This window comes from Panthera pardus, unplaced genomic scaffold (genome assembly GCF_024362965.1).
Source record: "Panthera pardus isolate Hobbes unplaced genomic scaffold, ASM2436296v1 HiC_scaffold_12, whole genome shotgun sequence".
Classification (NCBI taxonomy): domain Eukaryota; kingdom Metazoa; phylum Chordata; class Mammalia; order Carnivora; family Felidae; genus Panthera; species Panthera pardus.
The window spans coordinates 92,668,113-92,682,282 of NW_026526677.1; the positions used below are offsets into that span (position 1 = coordinate 92,668,113).

The following is a 14,170-nucleotide window of genomic DNA, read 5'->3' on the forward strand; positions in this document are numbered from 1 at the left end:
TTGTGGGAAACCAGCTCACGTTTAATTGTGACATTTTAAAATCGGACAAGTGTTTTGACATCTGCCCCCCTCCCCCATATTTAGTCTCTTTAAAATGACAGGAAAACACCAACCAATCACAGGCTTAATGGGTTTAATAAATTTACCCCTTGAGTTCCTATCTGCAGCACCCAGGATTCCTTTGAAATTCCAGACAGACCCGGCAGTGGCCAGCAGCACACTTCGGACCTCCAGAGTTAAAAGTGCAGGTTCTCTGAGCATTCGGTGTTGTGTGGCACTTGTCCGAAACTGGTACTTCCCTACAGCTGGGGAACTTTCGGTGTACCAGTGGAAAAAAAGCTTTTCCCCTTCAAGGGGAAGAAAATCACTCCTCAAGACCCAGCAGATCTGGCTGCGAGGTCTTTCCTCCTGTCCCATCTCTTCGGGCTTGTTTTTTTGCAGTGGAGCAAGAGAGACCAAAATCTAACCTGAGTTACAAGAAACAAGACAGTGATGGCTATAAAGGGAGTGACCCGGAGCAAATGAGATGCTCCTTCGCCTCCCACATCCAATATATGTGCTTCACAGAAAAACAACAAAAAAGTAACAGGTCCACAAAATACAACAGCTAGAATTACAAAATCCATTCATCCAGAGGGTGGTGGAAGGCAGGAAGGGGAGTTGGGAGGGTAAATGGCACAGGGAGAAAAAAAAGTATTCAAATCAGTTCAGGCACGGGGGCTGGCAAGTGCTAGAAAAGAGCTGCAGAAAAACCTGTGGTCCATTCAGACCCACCGATGTTAGAAATCCACATACTGGTGTCAGGAAGATTCTGCCTTATGCGCACCAGAGACAAAAATCCCAGTTCCTCAGAGAGAAGGGAGTATGCAGCGGGCCCTTGGCAGAGCAGGTCCTGCCTTCTCTGGCAGAGGAGGTGACAAGGAAAGGAGCTCCTACAGCCCCCTTCTGATCCCGCCCATCCCCTCTGGGTGGCAGGCGACTCAGTGGCCTGCAGCAGCCTTCAGTTTGGCAGGAGACGGATGCGGTGAAGGGAATTTCTCGGCAGAGGTTGAGCTACTCAGGGCAGACTGCAGGTAGACCGTCTTGTGGAAAAGTCTGTTGCTTAGGAAAACCACCAAGGAGAAGAGGCGCAACTGGAAAAGGCTGAAAGGCAAGAGACCCGACTTGTTAGATCCCGAGCTGCTCAAACTTCGTGTTTTCACTACTTGACAGCTTATTTTTAAAATTTTTTAAAATTTACGTTAAACATTTTTAAATGACATAGGGGAAAATAGGAGAACTGAAATTTGATCAAGGAAGGACAGACACTAGACACATGGGTTAACAGGCAGCAACCAAAGAATGCACTGGGTCTGATGCGGTCACGAGTACGACAGAATCGCCACTGGGAGTGTCAGGCTTCGAGGAAATAAAGTTACATTTCAGGTTAATTCTGATTTGAGGAGTACTTGTCTATGGCTGACTTCAGAGTATAAACATCAAGCCATGTCTGAAGACATCAAATACTACATGTGCTCCATTTTCAAGAGTTTCAGGGGACAGCCAATTACAGAGCCTGCAATTACAGTGAGCAAGAGTGAGCCAACACCCAAAGCAGATCCGAAATGTTTAATACATGTATCCTCACTGACTTCAGCAAAACTGATCAAAGATTAAACTTTTTTTTTCTTAAACTTCAGGAGTGCTATTATTATTGCTGAAGATTCACAGTACTTTTACTATCAATAAACTCATGTAGCCAGATCACATAGCCCACTATAAAAAGTTGGCCATTTTTACAAAAATGGACTTACCCATAGGTGTTTACAAGTGCCTTATGTTCAGTGAACTGTTAAATTTTAAGAATATGTGTAATTCTTTGTAATGTAATGTGCATATATGCCTGGGAAAAATTGGCGAATCCATTCCACAAGTGTTTTTCTCTCATCATAGTATGTATTAATGTTTTCCTACAATGTAAGAGGCTTTTAAAAAGTCTCATTCCTATAATTGTGATGTTATAGCCCTGATCCTTTACACAGACAGATAGCTTACATTAGTTACTACATTTTAGCCAACACTGGCTAATACTTACTATGCTTTGCCAGGGGTCTTTGCTTCATTGGCGCTGATAATGAATAGAGGAAAGAGGATGGAGAAGAGGCAGCCACTGTAAACAGAAGGGAAAGAGTCACCTTCATGACAGCCAAGACTTTGGAAGGGATATTAGAAGCCCAAAGTTCCCTTGCCTCCAGAGCTAACATCATGGCTTGATGAAATCTTAATGTTTCAAACATCTCCAAATTTTTTTTTTTTCCTAAGCACCAGCTACTTTTAACACTGCTCCAGGAGGCAACATAAAAGAGTATGTATGGCATATAGAATCATGCAGGCTAGATTTTAATGCTGACAAACATCTGACTATCTGTCAAGGAGAAAAAGTCTGCAGACCGGACAGCCAAGTAAGAATGGAAAATGCCTACCACAGGAGCAGGTATATGGAAGGTGCTCCTACAATGAGTCTTTATTTTTACTAGTCCCCATCAAGTCCCTCAAGTCAAATTACCTGATAATATATGAGGACTGCATTGCTGTGAGGAAAGCCAAGGGCAAACCAAATCCAAAGTAGTAAGGCCAATTCCTTTCTATGTTTGACAGCCGCTGATGCATTTCAATTCCTAAAACAAGAGAGCTGATACAATTAGATCGCTTATTTCCTTTTAGTCAAATGACTACATAGACAAATTATTTGAGGTCTCAGTTTTAGGTACAGATCTGTCATGTAGAACAGTTAAAAAAAAGCATACAAATTGGAATTGTTTGAATATGGTAAGGCTTCTGTGCAAAGCTTTTCAGTTCAACAATCACAATTTCAAAGCTGCTAAGAATCATGAATTACCTCATCAGCATCCTTTGTCATGATGAGTCCTGAACAAAGGTATCAAATAAAAGGGCAGCCATTCTCTAGAAATCAATTAACCTCTTCCAAACATGGGACACCCAGACAGATATGCCAAGGTCTTTTAAAACATCCCCAAAAGAATATGAAAGCACTGACATCAAATAATTTATCTAATTCAGAATAATGCATGCTCTTTTACGCTATCGCATGGCTCAGTCAGAGCTACATCAAATTAAGCGGCATAAAGACAATGTTCCATTGCCATATCCCCCAGCATCAAAGTTAAGGGTTAAAACCCCTAAGTGAGGGGCGCCTGGGTGGCTCAGTCAGTTAAGCGTCCGACTTCAGCTCAGGTCACGATCTCGCGGTCCGTGAGTTCGAGCCCCGCGTCGGGCTCTGGGCTGATGGCTCAGAGCCTGGAGCCTGCTTCCGATTCTGTGTCTCCCTCTCTCTCTGACCCTCCCCCATTCATGCTCTGTCTCTCTCTGTCTCAAAAATAAGTAAAACGTTAAAAAAAAAAAAAAAAAAACCCTTAAGTGAAAATTCTCTCTTGCCAAAGAGGCTACTTCCTTCCAAAGATGGTTTGCCAATGGCCTAAGTATTGAACAGTTTAAGAAGTCTGCTTCGCAGCACTTCTGGACTGGACATCCTACTTCTCAGTTTCTTTACACAGACTCACCTTTATTGAACCAACGATATTCAAAGCAGTACAGTGAGTAGAGAAGGGACATATGCAGAAGACTAACCAGTTGACCAACAAGGTGGATGGGAAAGAGACTCACGAACATCCCCTGAAGAACAAATATGGAGAATCTTAATTCCAACACTTCAGAGAACCAACACTATTCACCTGCCACTGAGTCCTTCCCCTCTGCCTAGATAGCCTCACAGATGCTCCGTAAGGGTCTCAACAGCAGGAGAGTGGACAATGCCCATGAGCAAGGAAGAGCTGGTAAGTTCGTGTTGCTTATCATTTTAGGATTTTTAAATTCTCTATTTCTGTGAAAAAATTATTTAAAAAGCATTACCTCCCATAAAGCTTATCTGCCCCCGTATAAATGCAACACCCTGTCTTTGTGAAGCTCCCTCTGGTGAATCCTTTTTCAAAATTTGCCCATGTACCCAGAAGGCCAGTCTCACCTGGATGAGGAAAAGAGCCTGCAGCAAAAGGTTGAAGAGCATGTCAGCAATTATTTTGCTGACACTAGGGAATGGGTGAGGCTTCCTCCCTGACACCTCAAATGCTAGGTCAGCTATGTCCTGTAACAGAGAAAGCAGCTCACCAAAACATGAATAAGATGGCTTCACTATCCATTCCCAAAGCTAAGGCCACTGATCTACCATTAGATCCGCCAGGTGAGAAAAGCCCCCGGACATCTGGCCATGAGATGCTTTTGCGACTGAGACAATAATTCCATTTTTTTTTTTTACAAGAGCACAAAAATCACCACTGGCTGCATGACCAACAAAGGTTAAGGCTATGAAATCGTTCCTGCATAGCCACCACTCACAGGCTAAAACCTGCCACCCACCAACCCATCATGCGGCAGCACCCAGACTCCATTCTCTCCTGGACCTACCTGAAACCAAATGGCATTGACAACTTTGCTAAGCACAAACAGAGGAAGTACCCAAAGAGCACTGAAAATGGACGTAAGGAAGAATTCCAGCCACGACCAAACATCTCCATGTAGTGATGGATCACCTAAGAAAGGGGAAAAGAGAGTTGTCACTGTAACTGGAGAAATGAAAAACAAAAAAGACCGAATATGGAACCCCCTAGTTGGTGACTATTCTCCCTCACCACCCACACATACACACACACACACACACCCTGTGTTTCTTTCCAGCACACGACCATGACTACTTCAGATAGTTTTCCTTTTCGTAGACACATCAAATTCTAGCCACAGCTCTCATTGGAGTAGTCCTAGATATGTGCTGCTTACCTTGAGACAGACCCGCTTACCGGGTGCTGACTGACACATCACAGACCTTTGACAGTACACAGTATAAAGGAAACTACCTGGGTTTAAATCCCAGCTCGGCCCCTTACTAATAGTTTAACCTCGGGTAACTAACTTCCATTTTCTCATCCACGAAAATGATGTTGGTAACAGTACCCACTCAAAGGGTTGTTGACAGGATTGAGCTAAAAACAGCTAAAGCTCCTGGAACAGGGAAGTGTTTGGTAAACTGAGGGAGACAGGGACAATCCCTTGTACCTCCGCCCCAGGCACGCAGCACACAGCAATGCATATACTTACCAATAATTTGGGCTGTTACTGACTGGAGTACAGGAATAAACACTCGATAAAACAAGAGGAGACTTAACTAAAGGAAAGAATAAAGTAAACATTAAAAGCTCTTCTTTAAAAAGAGTTCCAAGTTTCAGTGTCATTTTCCAGATGGAGGTGCCTTTTCAAGGAGCCCTGAAGAGGCACCAAAACTGGACCCGTTTCTATAGCCTAGTCCTTCTCTAAGGTACAAACCTGACATTGTTTGTAAAAACAGAGGATCTTAGGGACACAGACAAACATTTTAATAATATTCAGACCAAAATACAGGCACATACTAAATACACAGTAATATTTTATTAAGCAAACATCCAAAAACATCTGTGAAATGTTTGGATTAAGACAAGTTGGATTACATGGAATTCCAAGTCCCCAAAAAAAAATCTCACTACCCGTTCTTCAAAGTACTCAAATTTCACTTAAGCCCGTGTTGGCTCTCAGTTAACTCTAGGCAACATATTCTGGTGTGGGTTTTCAATAGTCATCAATTCTAGTAGAATGATAAGACCAGGTGCAAGGATAACCTTGCTCTTGTCCTTCTGCCTTTCCCTTCTGATAGTTGCTCTTCTCCAAAATGCCCCATGTCAAGAGAAACTGTTACCGCTAACATTAAAACTTGTGAATGAGTCGTTTTTTAAAAATAAAATGTATATTCAGGGCTATCCCTGACATTTACATACAAGTGTTCTTTGAGTGGAAATAAAATCATTGCAGAAGCACAGATTCCCAGTTATGGTTTAAGCATGTATCAGTAGGTAAAAGCTACTTGTCTCAGTTTCAAGAAAAGAATTGAAAGCTATTAAGAGAGCAACAATCTGAAGATGCTTGTAAGGCACCTGGCATTTGAGGAAAAAGAACTCACCCAGAATACTCCACCATTCCAAGCGCAGCACTGGAAAATTCTACTAACGATACGCGGCTCACTGGAAAAGACCACATGCATTCAGCTAATATGGCACACAGGCCATTTCCAAATCAACATTCATTCACTCACTCACCATTACCTTTTGTTGGTTACCATTATTTTTCTAGCACCTACTGTTCTCTCAATGCTCTCCCAGTGTCAATAAGAAATGGTTAAAAATATTTCTTAGGGGCTCCTGAGTAGCTCAGTTGGTCAGGCGGTTAAACGTCCGACTTCGACTCAGGTCATGATCTCATGGTTCCTGAGTTCGGGCCCTGCATTGGGCTCAGCACAGAGCCTGCTTCGGAGATCTGTCTCCCTCTTGCTCTGCCCCTCCTCAACTCGCCTGGAAGCGCTCTCCTGTGCACTCTCTCCCCCTCTGTCTCAAAAATACATGAACATTAAAGAAAAATATTTCTAGGAAAACAGATTCTTATAATTATTATTTGCAGTTCTCTATTCACCATTCTGTCTTTTTAAAACACCATGACATTTTTTAAATGTCAGTTTATATAAATCTCTGCATTCTTTTTTTTTAATTTCTTAAAATATTGATTGATTGATTGGGGGGGGGGGAGGCGGCTGGATCCCTCGACCCTGAGATCACAACCTGAGCCAAACTGAAGAGTCAGACACAACCAACTGAAACACCATGACATTCTGAACAAGCATTATTAGTAGACCCTAGTTTAATTTAATGTGGGGAAAAAAAAAGAGTCACCCGTAACATTTTTTTGGAAAAAAAGTACAAAAAACAAAGGGGGTACTGAAACTCTGAGTGACTATATAAGGTCTTCATTCTACACTAAGGACCAGCCACTTTCTGAAGCGCCCTCCCCCTCAGATATTTTCTGACATCAGCCCCCGCTGCTTACCTCTCTTGCTTCCTTTCTATACTTTGGGCTCTCCTCTGTGCCAGGACACTGCTTGCCCTTCTTCGACGCTGCTCCTCTCTCTTTTGCTGAATCCGAGCATCGAGCTTTGAGATGGTACAAATTCCCCAGATGGAGTCTTTGATTCCCTGTATTAAAGAGGGAGGAATACACATCAGGAGACTTTCCCAAATTACATAAAGTGAAATAACAGTGGAAACTATTGAAATTTCTCTGCTACATGACTTAAGGGAGACTTAATCTTTTGATACAATTCAAAATTTATAGGAGTTGTAAGAATAGAACTTCCAAATATCCTTTCTCCAGCTTTGCGAAGTAATAATAAATGTGGTAAATTAATTATTTACATATATGCATTTTTCCTATATCAGAATGTGTATTTCCAAGAATGATATTCTTCCATATAAACCCAAGTTACCAATTCAAGAAATTTAATACCGAAATACTTGAATCTACAGTCTATATTCCAGTTTCTCCATTTGTCCCAACAATGCCCTCTAGGGCATGTTTACCCTTCACGTGTCAGAAATCAGTTCAGAATCATATACTACCTTTAGCTGTCATGGCTCTTTAGCCTCTTTCAATCAGAAACAGCTCTTCAGCCTGTCTTTCTTTTTGAAATACAGAGGCCAGTTATTTCATGCTACTCTCTCAATTCAGGTCCACTCACAATTAGACCCAGGTTGCCCCTTTTGGGGCAGGAATATCACAGAAGTGCTGGTGTGCCCTTCCCGGTATTACATCCAGAGACACATGACATCTGTCTGCCCTTGCGAGTCATGTTAATTTTACATACTCAGTCAAGGGGTTGTCCAGCTTTTCTCCACTATATGGTTGCAAACTTTTCATCTTGCAATTAATCAGCTATGGGTGGGCAGACAGGGCTGAGACCAGGCAAGTATCCTGCTCAAGTTCTCTCCCCTAGATTTAGTACCCACTGACAATTCTTGCTCAAACCAAGCTTGAAGAACATGGTTGCAAAACAGTGGCTTTCCAATCCCTCTACACTTAAGACTACAGAGCCCAGTATTGCCCTCCCCTATATTCTTTCAGTATTAATCAAATGCCTCTAGTATGTCCTCTATCCTGTGCTAAACTCTAGTGATACTGAGGACAAATTAAACACTGGTCTCTAGAATGACCACAGATGGAGAAAGACACAAATAAATCATTACTATAAAATGTGAACAGCTGCAGGATAAGAGCATGCCACATAAGACGGAGATAATATGGCGGTAGAGCTGGAGAAAAAAATGTCCTTAAAGAGTGTATGAAGGGGGAGAAGGCTAAGTCTATTAAGACAGTGACAGAAGCTCTTGCCAACCATATTGGAAGAGCTCCAACAGCAGAAAATTTTCTGTTAGTGCTACAACCTCCAGAACTGCCTATCACCCAGTCCCAAAAACTACACTCATTCATCCATCCATTCACCCACACATTAAGCATCTTCAATGAGCTAGACATTGGTCATATGTAATGAACTTTTAAGCACTCCCATTGAGCAAGGACCGCCCCCATCCTCCCCCCCCCACCCCCCCCACAATTGAATGGGCCTCTCTCTTGCTCCCAGGAATACAGCTACATGGGCTACAACCAGGGCATTAAGTCTCAGACATCCACTATGATGGAATTGTGTGCTATTGGTTAATTTGGGTTATTAAGTCCTAAACAGATCTTTATGGGACATTTTCCTAGAGCATCATCTGCACCATGTAGAATGGAGAGAAAATAGGTTCTGTAATGCAAATATGAATAGAGTAGTTTAGGTAATAGTATTATATCAATGTTCATTGTTTAATTTTGACCAGTGGACCAAGGTTGCATAACATTAGGGGAAGCTGGTGAAGGATATAGGGCAACTCTTTGTACTATCCTGCAACTTTTGTGTAAGTCTAAAATTATTCCAAAATAAGAAGTTTTTTTTTTTAAATATAAGTGTCAGTATCCTTTTTTTTGAGAGAGAGGGCAGAAGTGAGGGAGGGGCAGAGAGAGAGATAATCCCATGAGGGGCAGAGAAAGGGGGGGGAGGGGGGGAGGGGGGGAGGGAGGGAGGGAGGGAGAGAGAGAGAAAGGGAGGGGGAGAGAGAGAGAAAGGGAGGGAGAGAGAGAGAAAGGAGGCTCACCCGAAGCAGGGCTCGTGTTTTACCCGAAGCGGGGTTCGTGCTCACCTGATGCAGGGCTCGAGCTCATGAATGTGAGATCATAACCTGAGCCAAAGTCAGATGGTTAACGACTGAGCCACCCAGGAGCTCCCAAAATAAAAAGCTTCTCATTTCTTTATTTTAATGTTTATTCATTTTTTGAGAGAGAGAGAGAGCACAAGTGGAGGAAGGACAGAGAGAGAGGGAGACACAGAATCCCAAGCAGGCTCTAGGCTCTGAGCTGTCACTACAGGGCCCAACACAGGGCTCAAGCTCATGAGCCATGAGATTATGACTTGAGCCGCAGTTGGACGCTTAATTGACTTGAGTCCCCCAGGCACCCCCACTAAAAATCTTTCTAAAGAAAAGCCTCTGGAGCCAAACTGACCAAGGTTCCAATACTAGAGACATACACTAGATAGGTCTCTCAAGCTTCTGGAAGATGCAGGACAATACTTACTGTCCTGAGTAGTATGGATGAGAATGAAAACCTGCATGTGAAGAACCCAACAAATATAATAAAAATTCCCAAAAAAAACCTAAAGGATTTCCTAGTCGGTTTCTGTAGCAAAAAGATCAAGAGATTACTCAATGACATACTCACCCTGGCAAGGTCCTGGAGAAAGGTTTTGACACTGTCAGCCATCTCTTCACCACCCAAACTACTAACTACACAGGAGAGAGAAGCGTCTCAAAATCTTTCATCATGAAGGACCTGGAAACAGATGGAACATAATGGGGCAACAAACAGTTATCTTACAGGTAAGTTACATCACGTACATTTCTACACGATGATGTTTTCCATGTATTTACATCTCTACTCAGAGTGCAGCAGATTCCAGCACTCCCGTAGATACTAACACAGTGAACTAAGTAAAGATACACCTGCAACAGCTGAAACCTGAAAGCAATACAATTTTTTTCATGTTTGACAGATAAAGTAACCACGTGAGCAGGGGAGGGGCAGAGAGGGAGAGAGGAAGAGAGGAAAAGAAGGAGAGAGAGAATTCCAAGAAGGCTCCACGCTCAGTGTGGAGCTGGATGTGGGGTCGATCTCACAATCGACTGGGGACCCAGGCGACCGAAGCAATACAAATTTTAAAGTACTTCCCACTCTTTCACTTTTATATGGGGTAAATGTGCTCTTGGACCAGGCCTCCTTAGGCCTTGAAGTCCCTAACTATCCCTCCTACACTTCCCAAATACTTGAGGATTTGATGAGTGATAATTACATTTCGGTATCCTCCTAAGCGATTATTTATGCTTGATGTATAACCTCAAACACTTGAATGAAAACACAAGAGCAAGATGAAAGTTCTAGCAAGAATTACTAAATACTGGGGCGCCTGGGTGGCTCAGTCGGTTAAGCGGCCGACTTCGGCTCAGGTCATGATCTCGCGGTCCGTGAGTTCGAGCCCCGCGTCGGGCTCTGTGCTGACAGCTCAGAGCCTGGAGCCTGTTTCAGATTCTGTGTCTCCCTCTCTCTGACCCTCCCCTGTTCATGCTCTGTCTCTCCCTGTCTCAAAAATAAATAAAAAAAAAAAGTTAAAAAAAAATTTTTAAAAAAAGAATTACTAAATACTATAATTCATGCACAGGATCCTCTGGTATACAAGTGAGCTTAAGGTACAATGTGAAACTGCCCACCTAGACCACCAAATAAGCCTCCCTCTGTTTTCAACTTTAAATATATACATATATATACACACACAATTTTTTTTTTTTTTTAACATTTATTTATTGTTGAGAGACAGAGGCAGAGCATGAGCAGGGGAGGGGCAGAGAGAGGGAGACACAGAATCCAAAGCAGGCTCCAGGCTCTGAGCTGTCAGCACAGAGCCCGACGGGGGCTCGAACCCACAAACCGGGAGATCATGACCTGAGCTGAAGTCGGATGCTCAACTGACTGAGCCACACAGGCGCCCCTATACACACAATTTTAATATGCACGCAAGAAACGGTGGACTATAAACTGGGCCAAAAAAGTTCATGTGTATAAACATTCTTTAAAATACTATAACTTTTTCATTTTATGTATTTCTCAGGTGAATGAGAAATCTAGCTTCAAAAATTATGAGACTTTCACAAGCATCTTGTATAAAACTCAACTTTCAAAACACAGCACATTTTGTCACATATATAACCACTTCAAACTGTGCCTTGACCCAACTGGATTAGTGCCACCCAGAACCAGAAGAACAAGGAATATAGTGGTAGGAAGGCAACTTTCACAACACCGTATGTACCACCTGCTCCTGAGGTCAAATCCCATTACTTCAGAATAAAGAAGTTTCTAGAGTCAGAAACTTCTGTTAACACTCCCAGTTGAAAACAAAAACACCTCACAGTGACAGGATAACTCGCTGCCAGGTGAATAATAACTGTTCAAGGATGATACTAGTTTGTAAAGACTATCATGGATTCACTCTTTTTTTTATTTAAATTTTTTTTTTTTAACGTTTATTTATTTTTGAGACAGAGAGACAGAGCATGAACGGGGGAGGGTCAGAGAGAGAGGGAGACACAGAATCTGAAACAGACTCCAGGCTCTGAGCTGTCAGCACAGAGCCTGACGCGGGGCTCGAACCCACGGACTGCGAGATCATGACCTGAGCCGAAGTTGGACGCTTAACCGACTGAGCCACCCAGGCACCCCTATCATGGATTCAAACCAGCTACTTTCTCATCTATAAATTAAGGATCTTAAAATTCTCCATTCGTCTTTTGAATACAAGGTATAACATGAAAATGGTAACTTCTATATAAACATAATCCCAGTAAACATGAACTAGCTTGGGAATTTAAGGAAACCAATCACTTAGCCTGGATTTCTCACAGGGCACGAAGCACGGCAGTTCTAGTCCAGCAGAACAGCTGTGTTACCTGAACCGTGGCCATGAACACCTGGTTTCTGCAGGTACAAGTGGCAGGTTACCTAGCGACCAACAGCAGCCTTGGTAGGACAAGTCACTTCAATTCTCTACAGAGACCCTAACAGCCTTCCTTCAGGAATTCTTGGTGATTGTCCGGTTTGACAAAAACTGAAGCATGGAGAAAAACAGAACTTGACACAATTTAAGACCACACAGGAGGAACGTTACAACTGAGCTGGAAGGAAAGAAGATGCATCTGGTTCTCATCATTTTACAGCTGGAGGAACTGAGTCTCCGAAGTTAAATGGCTTGCTCAAAATCACAGCAAATGAAAGGCTACTGCAATCTTCAAAACCCTGGTGTTCAGACCCTCTGTCGGGACTTCTTTTTCCTCAAGCTTTGCAATTAGTTTAACCCGAGCCATCCCATGGACAACTTCTGAACCTAGATCTACAGACGGCCATTAGATTCTCAGCAGTCATTAGAACTTATTAAGCATCTACTGAAGCACATTCCTGTCCTTTCATTTCTAAGCCACCAAGCCCGGAAAGCAGGAACCTGTCCTAGCCCACACCAGGTGCAGAAAGGATGAGCATCCTCACGTCTCACGGGGGCTCCACGGATTGCCCCGGGCCCACGGGCTCAGACTCATCTTCGCCTTAGCTCCTTGCCAATTTCGACCGGAAACTAGTCTCCTCCCGCAACCCAGCCGTACACGAGGTGCGGAGCACGCTCACCTCCGGTCACACGCAGAGCTAAACATAGACGCGCCGCACCTGGGGCAGCGTCCCGCGCGCCCCGGCCCGACCCCGCTCGGGCCGGAACCTTCCTGCCAGGGGTCCTCTGCAGGAGCCCCTGCCCCGAACCCCGCACCTCCGCGCTCGGGGCCTCCCTGTCCTCGCACGCCCTTACCGCCCCTGCCTCGCAAGGCCCTAGCCGCGCGCCCGCTACGCGGCGCCAGGGGCCTGGCTCGGCCACTCTGCACCTACCCGGCCGCTCCGCCGCCCGGCCCCTCGCCCACCGTGCGTCGGCTCGGCTCCTCCTGGCCCCTTCACGCCCGGCCGCCAGCTCCCGCCCGGGCGCTCCCAGGGCCGGGGCCGCTGCGCCCGAACTGGGCATGCCCGGGCCGCACGGGGCCGCTGGGAAGTCGGGCGGGCGCCGAGCCGAGCGGAGACGATCCGAGCCACGCCGCGCCGCCCCGGGTGGCGGGGGCGGGGCCGCAGCGGTGGAGGGGGCGGGGCCAGGCGGGGCGACTGAGCCTGGGAAATGCAGTCCGTGGGCCGGGCCTCGCCCGTCCCGCGCCGCGTGCGAGGAGGCCTAGGACCGCCCGACGCGCTTCCCATACCGCTTTCCTCATCGCGTCCTTCCCGATACCTCATCCTGTTCTTTGCCCTCCCCAGTACACTCCTGCCTGGTTGCTTGTCCTTCTAAAACCCTACGAAACCTAACAACAGAACGAAATAGAGGTCACCTTGGTTTATCTGGTTGGAGATTTTTGTAAGCAAAGGGTACTAAGCAAGATGGGTTTAAGTCAGGATCATCAAGAACAAACAGGACAAGCCGCTATGCAGTTTGGCTGCATTAGGTGTGTACTCTGACGGCAAAGTGATGGTTGAGATTAAAATTTTAAAAATAAAGGGGCACCTGGGTGGCTCAGTCGGTTAAGCGGCCGACTTCGGCTCAGGTCATGATCTCACGGTCCGTGAGTTCGAGCCCCGCGTCGGGCTCTGTGCTGACCACTCAGAGCCTGGAGCCTGTTTCAGATTCTGTGTCTCCCTGTCTCTCTGCCCCTCCCCTGTTCATGCTCTGTCTCTCTCTCTGTCTCAAAAATAAATAAATGTTAAAAAAAATTTTTTTTTTTAAATAAAGAAATAAAACCTTTTCATCTCCATCCCCACCAGTCCATTTTTACCCCAGGGATGGCCATTCCTTGGGAATCCACATTAAGCCTCACCTGCAACCTTTTTCTCTTCTATTCCAAGCCTCTTAAATCTCATTTCCTATTTCTTCTTTTCACTTCCTATTTTCCTTTACCTCTAACTGTGCTTAGAGCTGCTAGTGCTAAGATCACCTATAGAATCAGATTTTTACCACTAGAAGCTATTTAGTGCAACCTCCTATGTGTAGGCTATGAAGCCCAGGTGTCAGGTGACTCACTCAAGGTCAGTGGCAGAGCAAATG

The 14,170-nt window shown here is 44.7% G+C and overlaps 1 protein-coding gene across 1 annotated transcript; it reads right to left on the reverse strand.

Annotated features, from left to right (window-relative positions):
• EI24 (EI24 autophagy associated transmembrane protein) lies at positions 1-13,176 on the reverse strand. Its single transcript, XM_019433500.2, has 11 exons — positions 12,979-13,176; positions 9,721-9,831; positions 6,958-7,103; positions 6,041-6,101; positions 5,149-5,215; positions 4,462-4,586; positions 4,022-4,141; positions 3,561-3,672; positions 2,546-2,657; positions 2,075-2,149; positions 1-1,143 (listed from the first exon to the last, which is right to left on the reverse strand). The coding sequence occupies exons 2-11, from the start codon at positions 9,760-9,762 to the stop codon at positions 981-983; spliced, it is 1,023 nt and encodes a 340-aa protein (XP_019289045.1). The 5' UTR covers positions 9,763-9,831; positions 12,979-13,176; the 3' UTR covers positions 1-980.
• Between the last annotated feature and the right edge of the window lie 994 nt (positions 13,177-14,170).